Genomic DNA, 12375 nt, shown 5'->3' with positions numbered 1-12375 from the left:
CAGCGCTCCGCACCCCCACCTCCGTGCCCGCACCGCCCACCCCCTCCCGCACCCCCCTTCATGTCCCCCGCAGCCCCCCGTGCCCCCATCCTCCCCATCCCTTGTCTGCCCCCCCCCACGCCCCCTATACCCCCCATACCCCGTCATATTCCCCCCACACGACCCCCACGCCCCTCATCTCCCCCTACACCACATGTACCCCTCATAGCCCCCCCCGGACCCCTCCCGCAGGCTCCTATACGCCTCCGTGTCCCCCCACAGCTCCCCCGCCCCCCATGCCCCATTCCGCCCTACGCCACTTATACACCCCGTGCCCCCCCCCCCCCCGGTACCTCCCTATTCCGCCCCGCCCCGCCCGAGGGGGACCATAACTGCCTCCTCCATCGGGCAGAGCGGGGCGATGGGGCGGGGGGGGCTCCTACTGCTGCTGCTGCTGCCGCTGCTGCGGGCGGCCCCGAGGGAGGCAGGAGGTGAGGGCTGGGAATAGAGGGGGGGGCAATGGGGCCTCCCCTACGGACACCCTGACCATCCCCCCCGCCCCCCCCCCCCCCCCCCCCCCGGTAGGGTCGTGCCGCCCGCAGCCCTCCTGCGAGGAGTGCATCAGCTCCCACCCGCAGTGCGCATGGTGCGAGGAGCCGGTGAGTGCGGGGGGGGGGGGGGGACGCCCCCATGGGACACCCTCTGGGACCTTCCCATGGGACCCCTCTTTCCCCCCTCCCCCGTTTGACTTTCCCAGCACCGTCCTGAGTCCATCCCGGAATCCTCTCTGGGATCCCCCCAGAATCATCCCCTGGGACCCCCCCGGGACTCCCCTCGAGGCCCCTTCGGGACTCCCCGGGACCCTCCCCTGGGACCCCCAAGAATCTCCCTCTCTTTAGGAACCCCCCCCAGGACCCTCTCTGGGATCTTCTCTCAGCACTCCCCTGTGCCCCCCTCAGGACTGCCCTGGGATCACCCCGAGTTCCCCCCCCGCCCCCCCCTTGTGATCCCCCCACCCCGGTGACTCCCCCGGGACCCTCTCTTAGAGCTCCCAAGACACCCCCTCCCCTCCCCCCCCTTTCTGGACCCTCCCAGGACCTTCCCGTGGGATCCCAACTTTGAGAGGGGGTCACATCCACCCCACCCAATTGGGGCAGATGAAGTCCCCGTGTCCCGGGGGGGTCTCTTTGATTTGGGGGGGGGGGGGGGGGAGTGCTGAAGTTCGGGGTCACAGGGCAATGTGGGGGGGCTGCTGGGGGGCCCGGGGGGGTCACCGTGTCCAGTGGGGCACTCAGCATCCGTGGGGACCTCCCTGCTCCATTGACCCCACTGTACCACGGCGCCCCCACTGTCCCCCCTGGGGTCACCGTAGGTCCCCAAATCTCCCACTGTCCCCATAATCCCCCACTGTCCCCATAATCCCCGCTGTCCCCGTCCTGTGGGAACCTCCGCCCTGGGGTGCCACCCCCCCCCCCCGGTGCTGCGGGTGTCACCAGGAAGCAGTGAAACCGCAGTGACAAACAGCACGGGGGGGGGTGGGCTGCACCTGGGGACACGGCGGCCCCACAGGGATGGGCGGGTGTGGGGCGATGGGTGTGGGGCGATGGGTGTGGTGTGCAGGGCGTGGGGTGCAGGGAACGTACGGGGTGGGGGGTGGGGGGTTTTGGGGTAGGAGGGTGGGGGTGTGGGGCTCCTGCCGGGTTTGGGGCGCAGAGTGACGGGTGCTGCCCCCCCCCCCGGTACCGTTCCTGCAGGACTTCTCGGGGGGGGCACAGATGGAGGCATCGCGCTGCGCCCCACGGGCGGCCCTGGAGCGCGCCGGGTGCCCCCCCGGGGCCATCGTGGATCCCCGTGGGAGTCTGCGGGTCCTGAGGGACACAGAGAGGGGGGACGGCGGGGGGCAGCTGCAGCCCCATAGTGTGGAGATGGAGCTGAGGGCTGGTGAGGGGGGGGAGCCGGAGGGGGGAGAGGGAGAGGGGAGGGACGGAGGGGAGATGGGGAGGGAAGGGGGGAGATGGGGGGGAAATGGGGACGGGGGAGTGGGTGGGGAGAGGGGGAAGGAGGAAGGGGGGGAGGGATGGAGGTGAGGGGGTGGGGGAATGGATGGGGATGGAGGGAAGGGAGATGGAGGGGAGATGGGGGAGTGGGGGGGAGATGGGGAGAAGACGGCGAGGTGGGGAGACAGAAAGAGGGAGGGGTGGGGAGACGGAGGGAGGGACGAATGGGGAGAGGGAGGGGTGGGAGAGGGAACGCAGTAAGAGACGGAGCGAGGGAATGGGGGGGGGGGGGGGAAGGAGCGGAGGGGATGGATGAAACTGAGGGGGGCGCGGGGGGGGCTCTGACGGCGCCCCGCAGGTGAGGAGCTGAGCTTCGCCGTGCGGTTCCGGCGGGCGCGGGCGGTGCCGGTGGACCTTTACTTCCTGCTGGACCTCTCCTACTCCATGCGCGACGATCTGCGGCTGCTGCAGCGCCTGGGCACCGAACTGCTGCACGCTCTGCACAACGCCTCCAGCGCCGCGCGCATCGGTGCCACGCTGAGCCCCGCCCCCACGTCCACCCCGACCCCACCCCGACCCCACCCCAACACCGACCCCGACGCCCGGAACCGACCCCGGCGTCCCACCCTCGACCTCGATACCCGCCGCTAACCGCCACCCCTGACCTCCGACCCCCCGACCCCTGACCCCAGGCTTCGGCTCCTTCGTGGACAAACCGCTGCTGCCCTTCTCGGCGGTGACCCCCCGGCGCAGCCCCTGCCCCGCCGCGGAGCCCTGCGCCCCCCCCGTGGCGTTCCGCCATCTGCTGCCCCTCACCAACGACAGCGCCGAGTTCAGGCGCCGCGTGCGGAGCCAACGCGTCTCCGCAAACATGGATGCGCCCGAGGGCGGCTTCGACGCCATCGTGCAGGTGGCGGTGTGCCAGGTGGGGGAGCGCGGGGGGGGCACGGCGCTGTGCAAAGGGGTCGTGGGAGCGGGAGGTGTGCGGGTGTGCGAGAGCGGGGTGTGCAAGAGGCGGTGCGAGAGGACGGGTGCGTCCTCGAGAGGGTGTGTGTGCGTGTGTGTGTGCGTGTGCAAGAGAGGGCATGCGGAGAGCAGGGCTGTGTGAGGAGAGGGGGCGTGCAAAGGATTGTGCAAGTGCAAGAGAATGAAGACGTGCAAGGGAGCGGGGGGTGCGCGGGGGGAGGGGGGGTGCGAGGGAGCGTGCAAGTGCAAGAGACCTGGTGAGTGCGAGAGGATGGGGGTGTGCACACGTGTGCAAGAGATGGGGCACCGGGGGATGGGGGGGGATATGGGGGTCGATGAGGACGTGGAGGGACATCGGGACCCTGGGGGGCATCGGGGCCGCTGGCGGATATATGGGACGTGGGGAGCGGAGCAGACGGAAGGGCGCGGTGTCACACGGGGGGGGCAGTGGGACACGTAGGTCACGTGGGGACACCGCGCCCCCCCCCCCCCGCCCCCCCCCCCCCTCCCAGGAGCGCATCGGTTGGCGCCCCGTGCGGCGGCTGCTGCTCTTCGCATCCGACGACACCTTCCACACGGCGGGGGATGGGCGCCTGGGGGGCATCGCGCGGCCCTGCGACGGCCGCTGCCACCTGGATGTGCACGGCGAGTACAGCAGCAGCCACCTCTATGTGGGTCGGGGGTCCGGGGAGGGGGGGAGGGGGGGGGGCACGCGGTGGGGGGGCTGCTGTTGGCGATGGGGCCGCAACGCTCCCCCCGTAGGATTACCCGTCGGTGGGACACCTGGCCCAGGTGCTGTCGGCCGCAGACATTCTGCCCATCTTCGCCGTCACCGCGCCCGTGGTGCCTCTGTACCGGGTGAGGGGGGGGGGCGGGGGGGCCCGGGGTGGGGGTTATGGGGCCGCGGAGGTGGGGGGCGGGGGGTGACGCTGCGTTGTATCCCACCCAGGAGCTGAGCCGCCTTATCCCCGGGGCGGTGGTGGGGGAACTGCGGGAGGACTCCAGCAATGTGGTGCAGCTCATCACCGACGCCTACGAGGTGGGGGGGGGGGCGCAGAGGGGGCGTGGAGAGGAGGGACTTTGAAGGCACGAGGAGCGCTGGGAACGTTGGGGGCATTGGGGACGTGGGGGGTGTGGGGGACGTGGGGGGTGTGGAGGGGAGTGGGGGTCTGAGGGTCGCCGGGGAGGTGGGGGGCATTGGGGACGTCGGGGGCACAGTCGGATGAGGGGGGCGTTGAGAACATGGTGGGAAGAGGGGGCCGTGGGGGGCATCGGGGGTGATGGGGTGGGACACAGATGGGCTGTGGGGTCCGTGGGGCTGCGGGGGGGTGGCGTGGTGACACGGTGGGTATCCCCAGAGCCTGACCTCCACGGTGGAACTGCGGCACTCGGCGCTGCCCCCCGGGCTCAGCATCAGCATCCAGCCCCACTGCGGCGGCCCCCCCGGCCCCCCACAGCCCCACAGCGCCCGCTGCACCGGGGTGGGCGTCAACCAGGAGGTGGGGATGGGGGGCGGGGGGGGCGGGGGGGATGTCCCCGTGGTCCCGGTGGCCGTGGATGTCCCCAAACCTCGAATGTCCCCGTGTCGCAGATGTCCCCGTCTGTGGTTGCGTTGTCCCCACCCCATCGGTGTCCCCCCCCCACGGAGAGTACCCCCACCCCACATGTGTTCCCCTCTCCCCCCCGTGTCCCCAGGTGACCTTCACAGTGCGGGTGAGGGCAGAGAAGTGCCTGGGCCCCCTCCAGCGCGTGGGGCTGCGGGTGGTGGGGGTCCCCGAGGAGCTGTCCCTACTGCTGCGCGTCCCCTGCGCCTGTCCCTGCGCACAGCGGCGGGGGGGGGCCGCCCTCTGCCGGGGAGGGGACCTGGAGTGCGGCGTCTGCAGGTGGGGGCGATAGGGGGAAATGGGGTGAGATAGGGGAAACGTGTGCAGGGCGAATGGTGGGGCGGGGGGGGGGCTGCGGGATGGCGTGGGAAACGTGGGTGGGCAAAGGGTGGGTTGGGGGAGGTGGGGTGGGTTGAGCAGTATGGGGTGGAACGGGGCCTATGGGGTAGGAGGAGGAAATGGGGGTGGGGGCAACAGGCGGGTGGGGGTAGTGCGGTGGGATGTGGCTCTGGGGAGTTGTATGGGCGTCAACGAGGTGATGAGTCGGGGGTTTAAGGAGTGAGGGCGGTGGGGTGGGCCGGGGGGGGCCGTGGGGTGACCCTGAACCCCCCCCCCCCTCCAGGTGCCCCAATGGCCGCCGCGGCCACCGCTGCGAGTGCGAAGGGCCGGAGGAGGAGGGGGGCGGGGGCTGCCGGCCCCAGAACAGCACGGCCCCCCCCTGCAGCGGGAGGGGACGCTGCGTCTGTGGGGCGTGTCGGTGCCCCCCCGGGCTGAGCGGCCGCTACTGCCAATGCGAGGAGGGGGCGTGCGAGCGGCACGAGGGGCTGCCGTGCGGAGGTGGGCAGCGGCACGGGGGGGGCTGCCGTCCCGCGGGGTGTCCCGTCCGTGGGGTGTCCCGTCCGTGGGGTCCCGTCCCCACCGCCACTGTCCCATCCCACGGGTGCCACCCCTGTGCCGTAGGTCCCATCCCGTCCCTTTGGGTCCCATCCCCTCGGTCCCGTCCCCTTCCGCGCCGCGTTGGTCCCATTCCCATTCTTTAGGTCCGCTTCTTTGGGTCTCATCCCGTGGAACCCTTCCCCCACCGTTTGGGTCCCGTTCTCTGGGTCCTGCCCCCCTTCCTTGGATCCCGTCCCCCCCCCCTTCGGGTCCCACCTCTCGCCCCCAACCCCGCATCCCGTCCCCCCCCCCCGCCCCCCTCGCTGTACCCCGCCCCGCGTCCCCACGCGCTGTCCCTTCGCTCCCAGGAGAGCAGCGGGGAGAGTGCGTGTGCGGCCGCTGTCGGTGCCGCCCCGGGTTCGGCGGCCGCGGCTGCGGGTGTCCCCTGGCGCGGGACGGCTGCGTGCGGGGCGGCACCGAATGCAGCGGGAACGGACAGTGCGAGTGCGGGCGCTGCCGCTGCCGCGACGGGTTCGTGGGCGCGCTGTGCGAGCGCTGCCTCCACTGCGCCGGGCGCTGCGTGAGGCTGCGGTGAGCGGGGCCGGGGGGTGGGGTGCGGGGTGGGGTTGTTATGGGGTGCGGGGACGTGCGGGGAAGCGAGGCTGTGGGGTTGGGGTCACGGGAGGGCGCGGGGGTGGCGGGGGGAGCGCGGACGGGGTGGGATGGAGACGCTGTGGGGGCGCGGGTCGGTGCCCTCACGGGGGTCCCTCCGTCGCAGGGACTGCGCGGACTGCGCTGCCTTCGGGCGGGGGCCGCTGCGGGGGAACTGCAGCCACGCGTGTAATGGGACGGCCCTGCGGGTGCTGCCCCCCCCCGCGCCCCCCGGAGCCGCGCTGTGCCGGGAGCGGACGTCCGACGGCCGCGTCCTCGTGTTCCTGGTGGAGAGTGGGGGCGGGGATGAGGACGAGGAAGGGGGCGACGTCTCCATCACCGTGTGGGCTGAGGAGGGTGAGTGTGTGTGGGGGGCACGGGGAGCCCGCACCCCGCAGGGACCCCAAACCACAGCGACCCCGTACGTGGGACCCCCAGCAGTAAAGCACCCCACGGCCAGGGGTCTCTGCACCCCAAGGGACCCAAAGGACCCCGTGGATGGGTGGAGGGGCTCCTGGCACCCAAGAGACCCCAAAGGGTGGGTCTCCGTGCCTTCGGGACCTCCGGCACTCGTGGGACCCCAATAGGGTGGGCCCCCGGCACCCACAGGACCCCGTAGGGTGCGTTGGAAAGCTCCTGGCAGCCACGGGACCCCATAGGGTGGGTTGGGGGGGCTGCTGGTCCCAGTGGGGTGGGTCCCCCCGATGCCAGGCGATGGAGGGGGGGTCCGGCGGCGCACTGACCCCATCCCGCAGCCTCACTGCGGCAGTCCCCACTGCTGGTGGCGGTGGTGGCGGCGGCGGTGGCTGTGGGGCTGCTGCTGATGGCCGCGTGGGGCCGCGTCTCCGTGGAGCTCCACGACCGCCGCGAGTTCCGGCGCTTCGAGCGCGAGCGGCTCCGCGCCACGTGGGATCAGGTGAGCGACCCCAACCCCGGGGGGTGAGGGGGGGGTTGTGGGGGTCCGGGCCACAGCGTGACCCCATCTGTGTCCCCCCCCTCCCACCCCCCAGGACAACCCTTTGTTCAGGAGCGCAACCACCACCACCGTCAACCCCAACTACCTCGGGGCTGACAACGAGGACAGCGCCGCCGGGACTCTGCAGTGAATCCGGGATGTCCCCACAGTGCTGGGGGGGGGGGGGGTGAAACGGGGGAGGGGGGGCGCTGGGGACCCCCCCCCCCCCAAACCGAGAAGCAGAGCCGAGGGTAGAAAAGGAGAATGACGTTTATTTAAATACCCTAACGAACGCCACCAAGGACCGACACCACGCTACTGGTAAAAAGAGACGACTTTATGACATCTTATAAAAACTACAGCTTAAAAGTGACGCCCCCCCCCCTCTACCTCCCGGCCCCCACCCCCCACCCCAAGTCTTTCCCTTCCCCCATAGCAAAATAAGTATATTAAAAACAAAACAAAACCCCCCCAAAAAACAAAACAAAACAAAACAAAAAAACGAAGCCGTGGGGCTTTCCAGGCAGCATGGGGGGGTCGGTGTGGGCAGGGGTTTCGCTCCACTTCCTTGTCCCCCCCGCAATTCATGAAGCCCCCATGGAGTTTGGGGTGACCCCGCCCCACAGTGACCCAGCACAGTGCTGATGGCTGCACCGGGGGGGTTCCCGTGTCCCCAGAGGGCCCCCCCAGCCCCCCAGCAGCGCCATGGGACGACAACAGGGACACCGCGTGGGACACCAGTGGGGCCGCTGGGCCCCTTTCCGCCCCCACCCATGGGAACGGCCCCCCAGGCGCAGCTCCTCCCGCTGTGGGGTTTCAGGTTGGGGTGAAGCTTCCGCTGCACCCCCTGTCCCCCCCCCGCCCCGGGCCACTCCCAGCAGTTCTGTTTGCTTTTAGGGGCAGGTGGGAGGCAGACAGGGAAGGGGGAGGGGCTACAGTGATACTGGGGCACCCCTTCAGGGATCCTCAGCTGTACGGTTGCCACGCTCTCCCCAGCCCCACTGTGATGGCTTTGGGCCCCCACCCTGGGGGGTCAGGGTGGGGGGTTTGGGGCTCCCCCCCTCCCCAAAGGTGGAGGTGACAGTGGTGAAAAGGAGCAGAAAAGGGCAAAAAGAACAACCGCAATGAGGAGGAGAAGCACCACAGCCCCCAGAGTCAGGGGGAGGGGGGTGGGGGGGAGCTCTGCCTTCTGCTTCTCTTTTCTCACACAGCGGAGGGGGTTGGGGGGTGGGAGGGCTCCACCCCACCCCACGTCCTTCCTGCGGGCTGGGGGCTGCTCTGGAGGTGCTCACCCCGCTCGGAGCCAACCCCGAGAGGCAATGGCAGCGGCGGGACGGGGCGGGGGGGTCTCGAGGCAGGGGGTGGGCAGAGCCACCCCCGCTGCTGCCGCTGTGCGGGAGAAGGGTTCCAGCTCATCCTCAGCCTATGTACAGTGTCGGGACCTGGTCGGGAAGTCCAGGGGCGGCGCGGGGGGGTGGGGGGGGGACACGGCCGCCTCCCAGCACTCGGCCCTACAGCAGCAGCTGCGCCTCGGGGCCTTTGGTCTGGCAGCCTTGGCACATGCGCTTGTGTCGCAGCAGCCGGTCTGTGCGGGAGAAGCTCTGGGGGATGGTGGGGGGGTGAGGAGCGCGGCGGGGCGAGCGCCGTGCCCCCCGCGTCCCCACACGTACCTGCATGCAGCGCTCGCACTGGTAGGGCTTCTCGCCGCTGTGCACGCGCTTATGGCGCTCCAGGTGGTACTTCTGGATGAAGCGCATGTCGCACACGTCGCACTCAAAGGGCTTCTCGCCTGGGGACAGCGTGGGGACGCCGTCACTGGGAGCGCCCCGTGGCCTCCTGCGCCCTTTCCCCATACCCTGTGCCCCCCCACCCCGTACCTGCCCCATACCCATCCCGCGTGCCCCGCTGTCCCACGTCCCACGTTCCACTGCCGCCTCAAGTCCCATGTCATCCCGCGTCCCCGCTGCCCCACGGCCCCCTACCCAACGTCTCCCCCTGCTGGGAGCTCTGCTGCTCCCACTCAGGCTCCTCCACCCCCCTAATGAGCCGCGGCACGTAATTAACGCAGCACAGAGCCGGGTCCTGGGTGGCCTGCAGCGATGCGATGGGGTTTTCTGGGCGGCCCCTCCCAGCGAGGGGGGGTTCAGGGAACACATCACCCCCAGAGAGAGCGGGTTTTCAGGCACCCCGAGCAGCGTGGAGGTTTCAGCCCAATGAGAGCAACTGTGGGGTTCCCATTGGTGCTGTGGGCGTTTTGGGATGCCCAGACCGCACTGCGGGTACTTCTGGGTGCCCCTCACCACTGTGGGTGTCTTTTTGGGTGCCCTTTACCTCAACATGGATGCGTTTTTAGGTACCCCCTCACCACAGGGGATGATTTAAGGGTACCCATTCACCACAGCGGATGATTTTCGGGTGCCTCTCACCACTGGGGGTATTTTTGGGTGCTCCCTGCTCCTCTACAGATGCTTTTGACTTGGGGTGCCCCCAAGCACCAGGTGGTGTGAGGGTGTCCCCCTGAGCGCTGTGGACAATTCTGGGGTGCCCCTCACCCCACCGAGGATGACTCGGGGGCGCCCCTTACCGGTGTGGATGAGGATGTGCCTCTTGAGGTGGTAACTGCTACGGAACGCCCCGCAGCACTGCTCGCAGATGAAGTTCTTGTGGATCCTCAGCTGGAAGGAGCAGTTCTGCTTGATCACCACCACCTGCAGGGCGGGGGGGCGGCCCCGTCAGCCCCCGACCCACAGCCCCTCGTCCAGGGCACGCCACCCCTCCCCCCCAACCCCAACCTGCCTTTTTAATGGACTTTTTGGGCTGCGACGCCTCCGCCGTCTCCTCCTCCTTTCGGCTGCGGGACTTCTCCCCATCCTGACGCAGTGCCTTGGCACGCAAAACCAAAACCCCACAGTGAGCCGCCCCCCCCCCCAGGGGGTCACACCACCCAACCCGCTCCCCCCACGCCGTACCAGCACGTCGGGGCTGCTGCCCCTCTCCCTGCCCTCCGCCTGCTTCGAGCTCTGCTTCGGCATCATCTTCTTGCTGGCCACCGTGGGCACCAGGCAGACGCCGGAGAGCCCTTCACACGCCAGCAGGCTCGCCTGGATTTGGAGGGGACGAGGGGGTGGGGTGGGGGGGGATAGAGAAGAAAACAGAACAACACACGAGGCCGGAGAGCTGCAGAAGCCGTCCCGCTGCACCCCGATCCCGCCCGAAGTGGAGATCAATTAACCGAGGACCTAATCGCTAATGGGTGGGTGGCGGTGGAGATGGGGGGGGTGGATATGGGGACGCCGGGGGCCCCGGGGGCTGCAGTGGTCTTGGGGTATGGGTGGGAGCAGTGGGGCTCATTACCTGAGCCATCTTGGGTCTGTCTGTCTGTCTGTCCTCGACAAAGGGATTGTAACAATCCTTTGGCCTTAACGCTCTCCCAGGGAAGGATTTTACCGTTAGAAAGCCGGGATTTATATAACTTTGGTTTCAGTTAATCATTTTTTTTTGGCCGGCCTTGCCCAGTACCCTCCACTTCGCCGACATCGCGTGGGATCGGGGCGCCCGGTGGCTGCAGTCCTCCTCGGTCGACCCCCCGGCTGTGGGGGGGGGCAGCGGCAGCGGGCGGGAGGGGACGGCGTTGTCCTCAGTGAGGGGACATCCCCGGTCCCCCCCCCCCCCCCAACTCCGGGAGGAAGATGCTGCTGTGGGTCTTGGCCTGGGGAGAGGAAACAGCGCTGCGCCCTCAGCTTGGGGGGGGCAGAGGCACCCCCTGGTGAACGGCAAAGGGAGGCGGCATAGGGTGGTGAGGTGATATAGGGTATGACAAGGGCTGCGGGGGGGTGTTGAATATTGGGGTGGTATGCGGTGGGGGGGTCGTAGGGAATATCGGGGGGGATGATATGGGGTGTGGAGGTGACCGGGGAGGGGACAATGCCACATGGAGGGTGGTAGTGGCAGTGGGGAAGGGTCTCAGGGTGACAGGCGGCAAAGGGGTGGGGGGGAGGACTGCATGGGGGTGACTGGTGGAGAGAGGTGACAATGCAGGGGGTCTGAGGGGTGCGCGAGGAGACGTGGAGACACTTTTGGGGGGACCTGCGGGCAGAGGTGACATGGAGACAGCTTGAGGGGGGTACCTGGGTGGGAAGGGACACAAGGGAACGTTCTGTAGTGGAGGGGCACAAGGAGGACCCTGGGGAAAATTGGGGGGCGGAGGGGGGTGATAGACGGGGACGTTGCTGGGAGGGGGTGACATGGGGACGCACCGTGGGGGACGGGGTGACGGGATGGAGAAGTGTAACACACGGGGGGAGGTGACCCGCGGGGACACAATGCGGGGGATGACACGGGGGTGGGGTAACCCCGGTTATTGAGGGGGGGAGAGAGGACGACCCCGGGCGGTGGGGGAGGGCCGCGCGGCGCAGGCCCCAACCGGGGAGCGGCGGTGGGGAAGGCCCGCCGCTGCCCCTCCCCCTCCCGCTGCCCCTCCCCCCGCTCCCATCCCGGTGCCTCCCGGTGGGTGGGGGCGGGGCCAGCGGAGGCGCCCCCCAATCCCCCGGTTCCCCCCCGCCCCGCCCCGAAGCCGTATCTCCGGGGCCGCCCCCACCTCCGGGGCCGAGTGGGGCTCCGCGGGGCCTGTACCTGCCGCGGGCCCTCCCCGTGCCGCTCCGCGCCGCCCCGGCACTGCACCAACAGCCGCGGCCCCCCTTCCTCCGGCCGCAGGCGCTGACCCGGAACCGGAAGCGCCCGCCCCTCCCCTCCGCCTCTTCCAGCACTTCCGGCGACGAGGCCGGAGAGCGGGGCGGCATCGCGTGTGCGCCTCACGACTCCATGAGGCAGAGCCGCCATTTTGAGGCCGGGCAGGAGTTGCCCGGGCGACCGAGGGCGGATGGGAGCGGGGCGGTCCCGGCCCGGGCGGGTCCGGGAATCCTTCCCCCGCTATTGACCCTGGAGGAGGAGTGGGGGAATCCTTCCCCCCATTACCGTCCCCTGGGAAGTCGTTCCCCGCCCCCCAATCTGCCCCCTGCGGGGCCCTCTCACAGCTGCGGCCCTTCGGGGCCTTCTTGTCGCCCCTCCCGGTCCCTTTTAACCCTTACGTGCTCCCCCGTCTCCCTGTGACCCCGCACGCACCCCAGGCTTTGTGTCGTCCCCCCCCCCCCCCCGGTTCCTCCCGTCCCCGTGGGGCTTTTGTGTTTTGGGGGCCGCCCTGCGCCGCGGGACGGATCGGGGGGGGATTTCCCCAGAGCCCCCCGGGCTGCCCGGGGCCGCTGCTGTCCCCTCTGTGCCACGGGGTGAGGCCGGGGGGGGGAGGCGGATGGAGCACAATACAGCCAACCCCCCCCCTCCCCCCCCCCCA

The 12375-nt window shown here is 69.9% G+C and overlaps 2 protein-coding genes across 6 annotated transcripts; one reads left to right on the top strand and one right to left on the bottom strand.

Annotated features, from left to right (window-relative positions):
- The first annotated feature begins 394 nt into the window (after nucleotides 1-394).
- LOC107049666 (integrin beta-7-like) lies at nucleotides 395-7401 on the top strand. 2 transcript variants are annotated; one of them, XM_040654857.2, is made up of 15 exons: nucleotides 395-470; nucleotides 565-638; nucleotides 1734-1920; nucleotides 2335-2505; nucleotides 2669-2901; nucleotides 3455-3613; nucleotides 3705-3800; nucleotides 3892-3981; nucleotides 4301-4441; nucleotides 4638-4825; nucleotides 5169-5383; nucleotides 5791-6013; nucleotides 6201-6430; nucleotides 6829-6989; nucleotides 7084-7401. In XM_040654857.2, the coding sequence occupies exons 1-15, from the start codon at nucleotides 401-403 to the stop codon at nucleotides 7177-7179; spliced, it is 2334 nt and encodes a 777-aa protein (XP_040510791.1). In that variant the 5' UTR covers nucleotides 395-400; the 3' UTR covers nucleotides 7180-7401. The 2 variants fall into 2 exon arrangements, with proteins under 2 accessions (XP_040510791.1, XP_040510792.1); XM_040654858.2 differs by lacking the exon at nucleotides 4301-4441.
- On the bottom strand, nucleotides 7281-12318 carry ZNF740 (zinc finger protein 740). 4 transcript variants are annotated; one of them, XM_040654865.2, is made up of 7 exons: nucleotides 11626-12318; nucleotides 10548-10737; nucleotides 9998-10129; nucleotides 9825-9911; nucleotides 9613-9703; nucleotides 8699-8817; nucleotides 7281-8629 (listed from the first exon to the last, which is right to left on the bottom strand). In XM_040654865.2, the coding sequence occupies exons 1-7, from the start codon at nucleotides 11865-11867 to the stop codon at nucleotides 8540-8542; spliced, it is 951 nt and encodes a 316-aa protein (XP_040510799.1). In that variant the 5' UTR covers nucleotides 11868-12318; the 3' UTR covers nucleotides 7281-8539. The 4 variants fall into 4 exon arrangements, with proteins under 4 accessions (XP_040510799.1, XP_015128901.2, XP_015128900.2 ...); XM_015273415.4 differs by having other exon boundaries at nucleotides 9613-9736; nucleotides 11626-12301; XM_015273414.4 differs by having other exon boundaries at nucleotides 9613-9736; nucleotides 11661-12291.
- Between the last annotated feature and the right edge of the window lie 57 nt (nucleotides 12319-12375).

This window comes from Gallus gallus, chromosome 34 (assembly GCF_016699485.2).
Source record: "Gallus gallus isolate bGalGal1 chromosome 34, bGalGal1.mat.broiler.GRCg7b, whole genome shotgun sequence".
Classification (NCBI taxonomy): domain Eukaryota; kingdom Metazoa; phylum Chordata; class Aves; order Galliformes; family Phasianidae; genus Gallus; species Gallus gallus.
The sequence above is the reverse complement of the archived record's forward strand: the minus strand, read 5'-3'. Positions and strand labels throughout refer to the sequence as shown.

Excerpts from the sequence above, each read along its gene's own strand:
- LOC107049666 (XM_040654857.2), top strand. The coding sequence starts at position 401 with ATGGGGCGGGGGGGGCTCCTACTGCTGCTGCTGCTGCCGCTGCTGCGG. Across the intron at positions 471-564 it reads GGCCCCGAGGGAGGCAGGAG|GGTCGTGCCGCCCGCAGCCC; the intron begins GTGAGGGCTGGG and ends CCCCCCCGGTAG. Across the intron at positions 3,801-3,891 it reads CCGTGGTGCCTCTGTACCGG|GAGCTGAGCCGCCTTATCCC; the intron begins GTGAGGGGGGGG and ends TATCCCACCCAG.
- ZNF740 (XM_015273415.4), bottom strand. The coding sequence starts at position 11,867 with ATGGCGGCTCTGCCTCATGGAGTCGTGAGGCGCACACGCGATGCCGCC. Across the intron at positions 8,818-9,612 it reads GCACATCCTCATCCACACCG|GCGAGAAGCCCTTTGAGTGC; the intron begins GTAAGGGGCGCC and ends CGCTGTCCCCAG. Across the intron at positions 8,630-8,698 it reads AGTGCGAGCGCTGCATGCAG|AGCTTCTCCCGCACAGACCG; the intron begins GTACGTGTGGGG and ends ACCATCCCCCAG.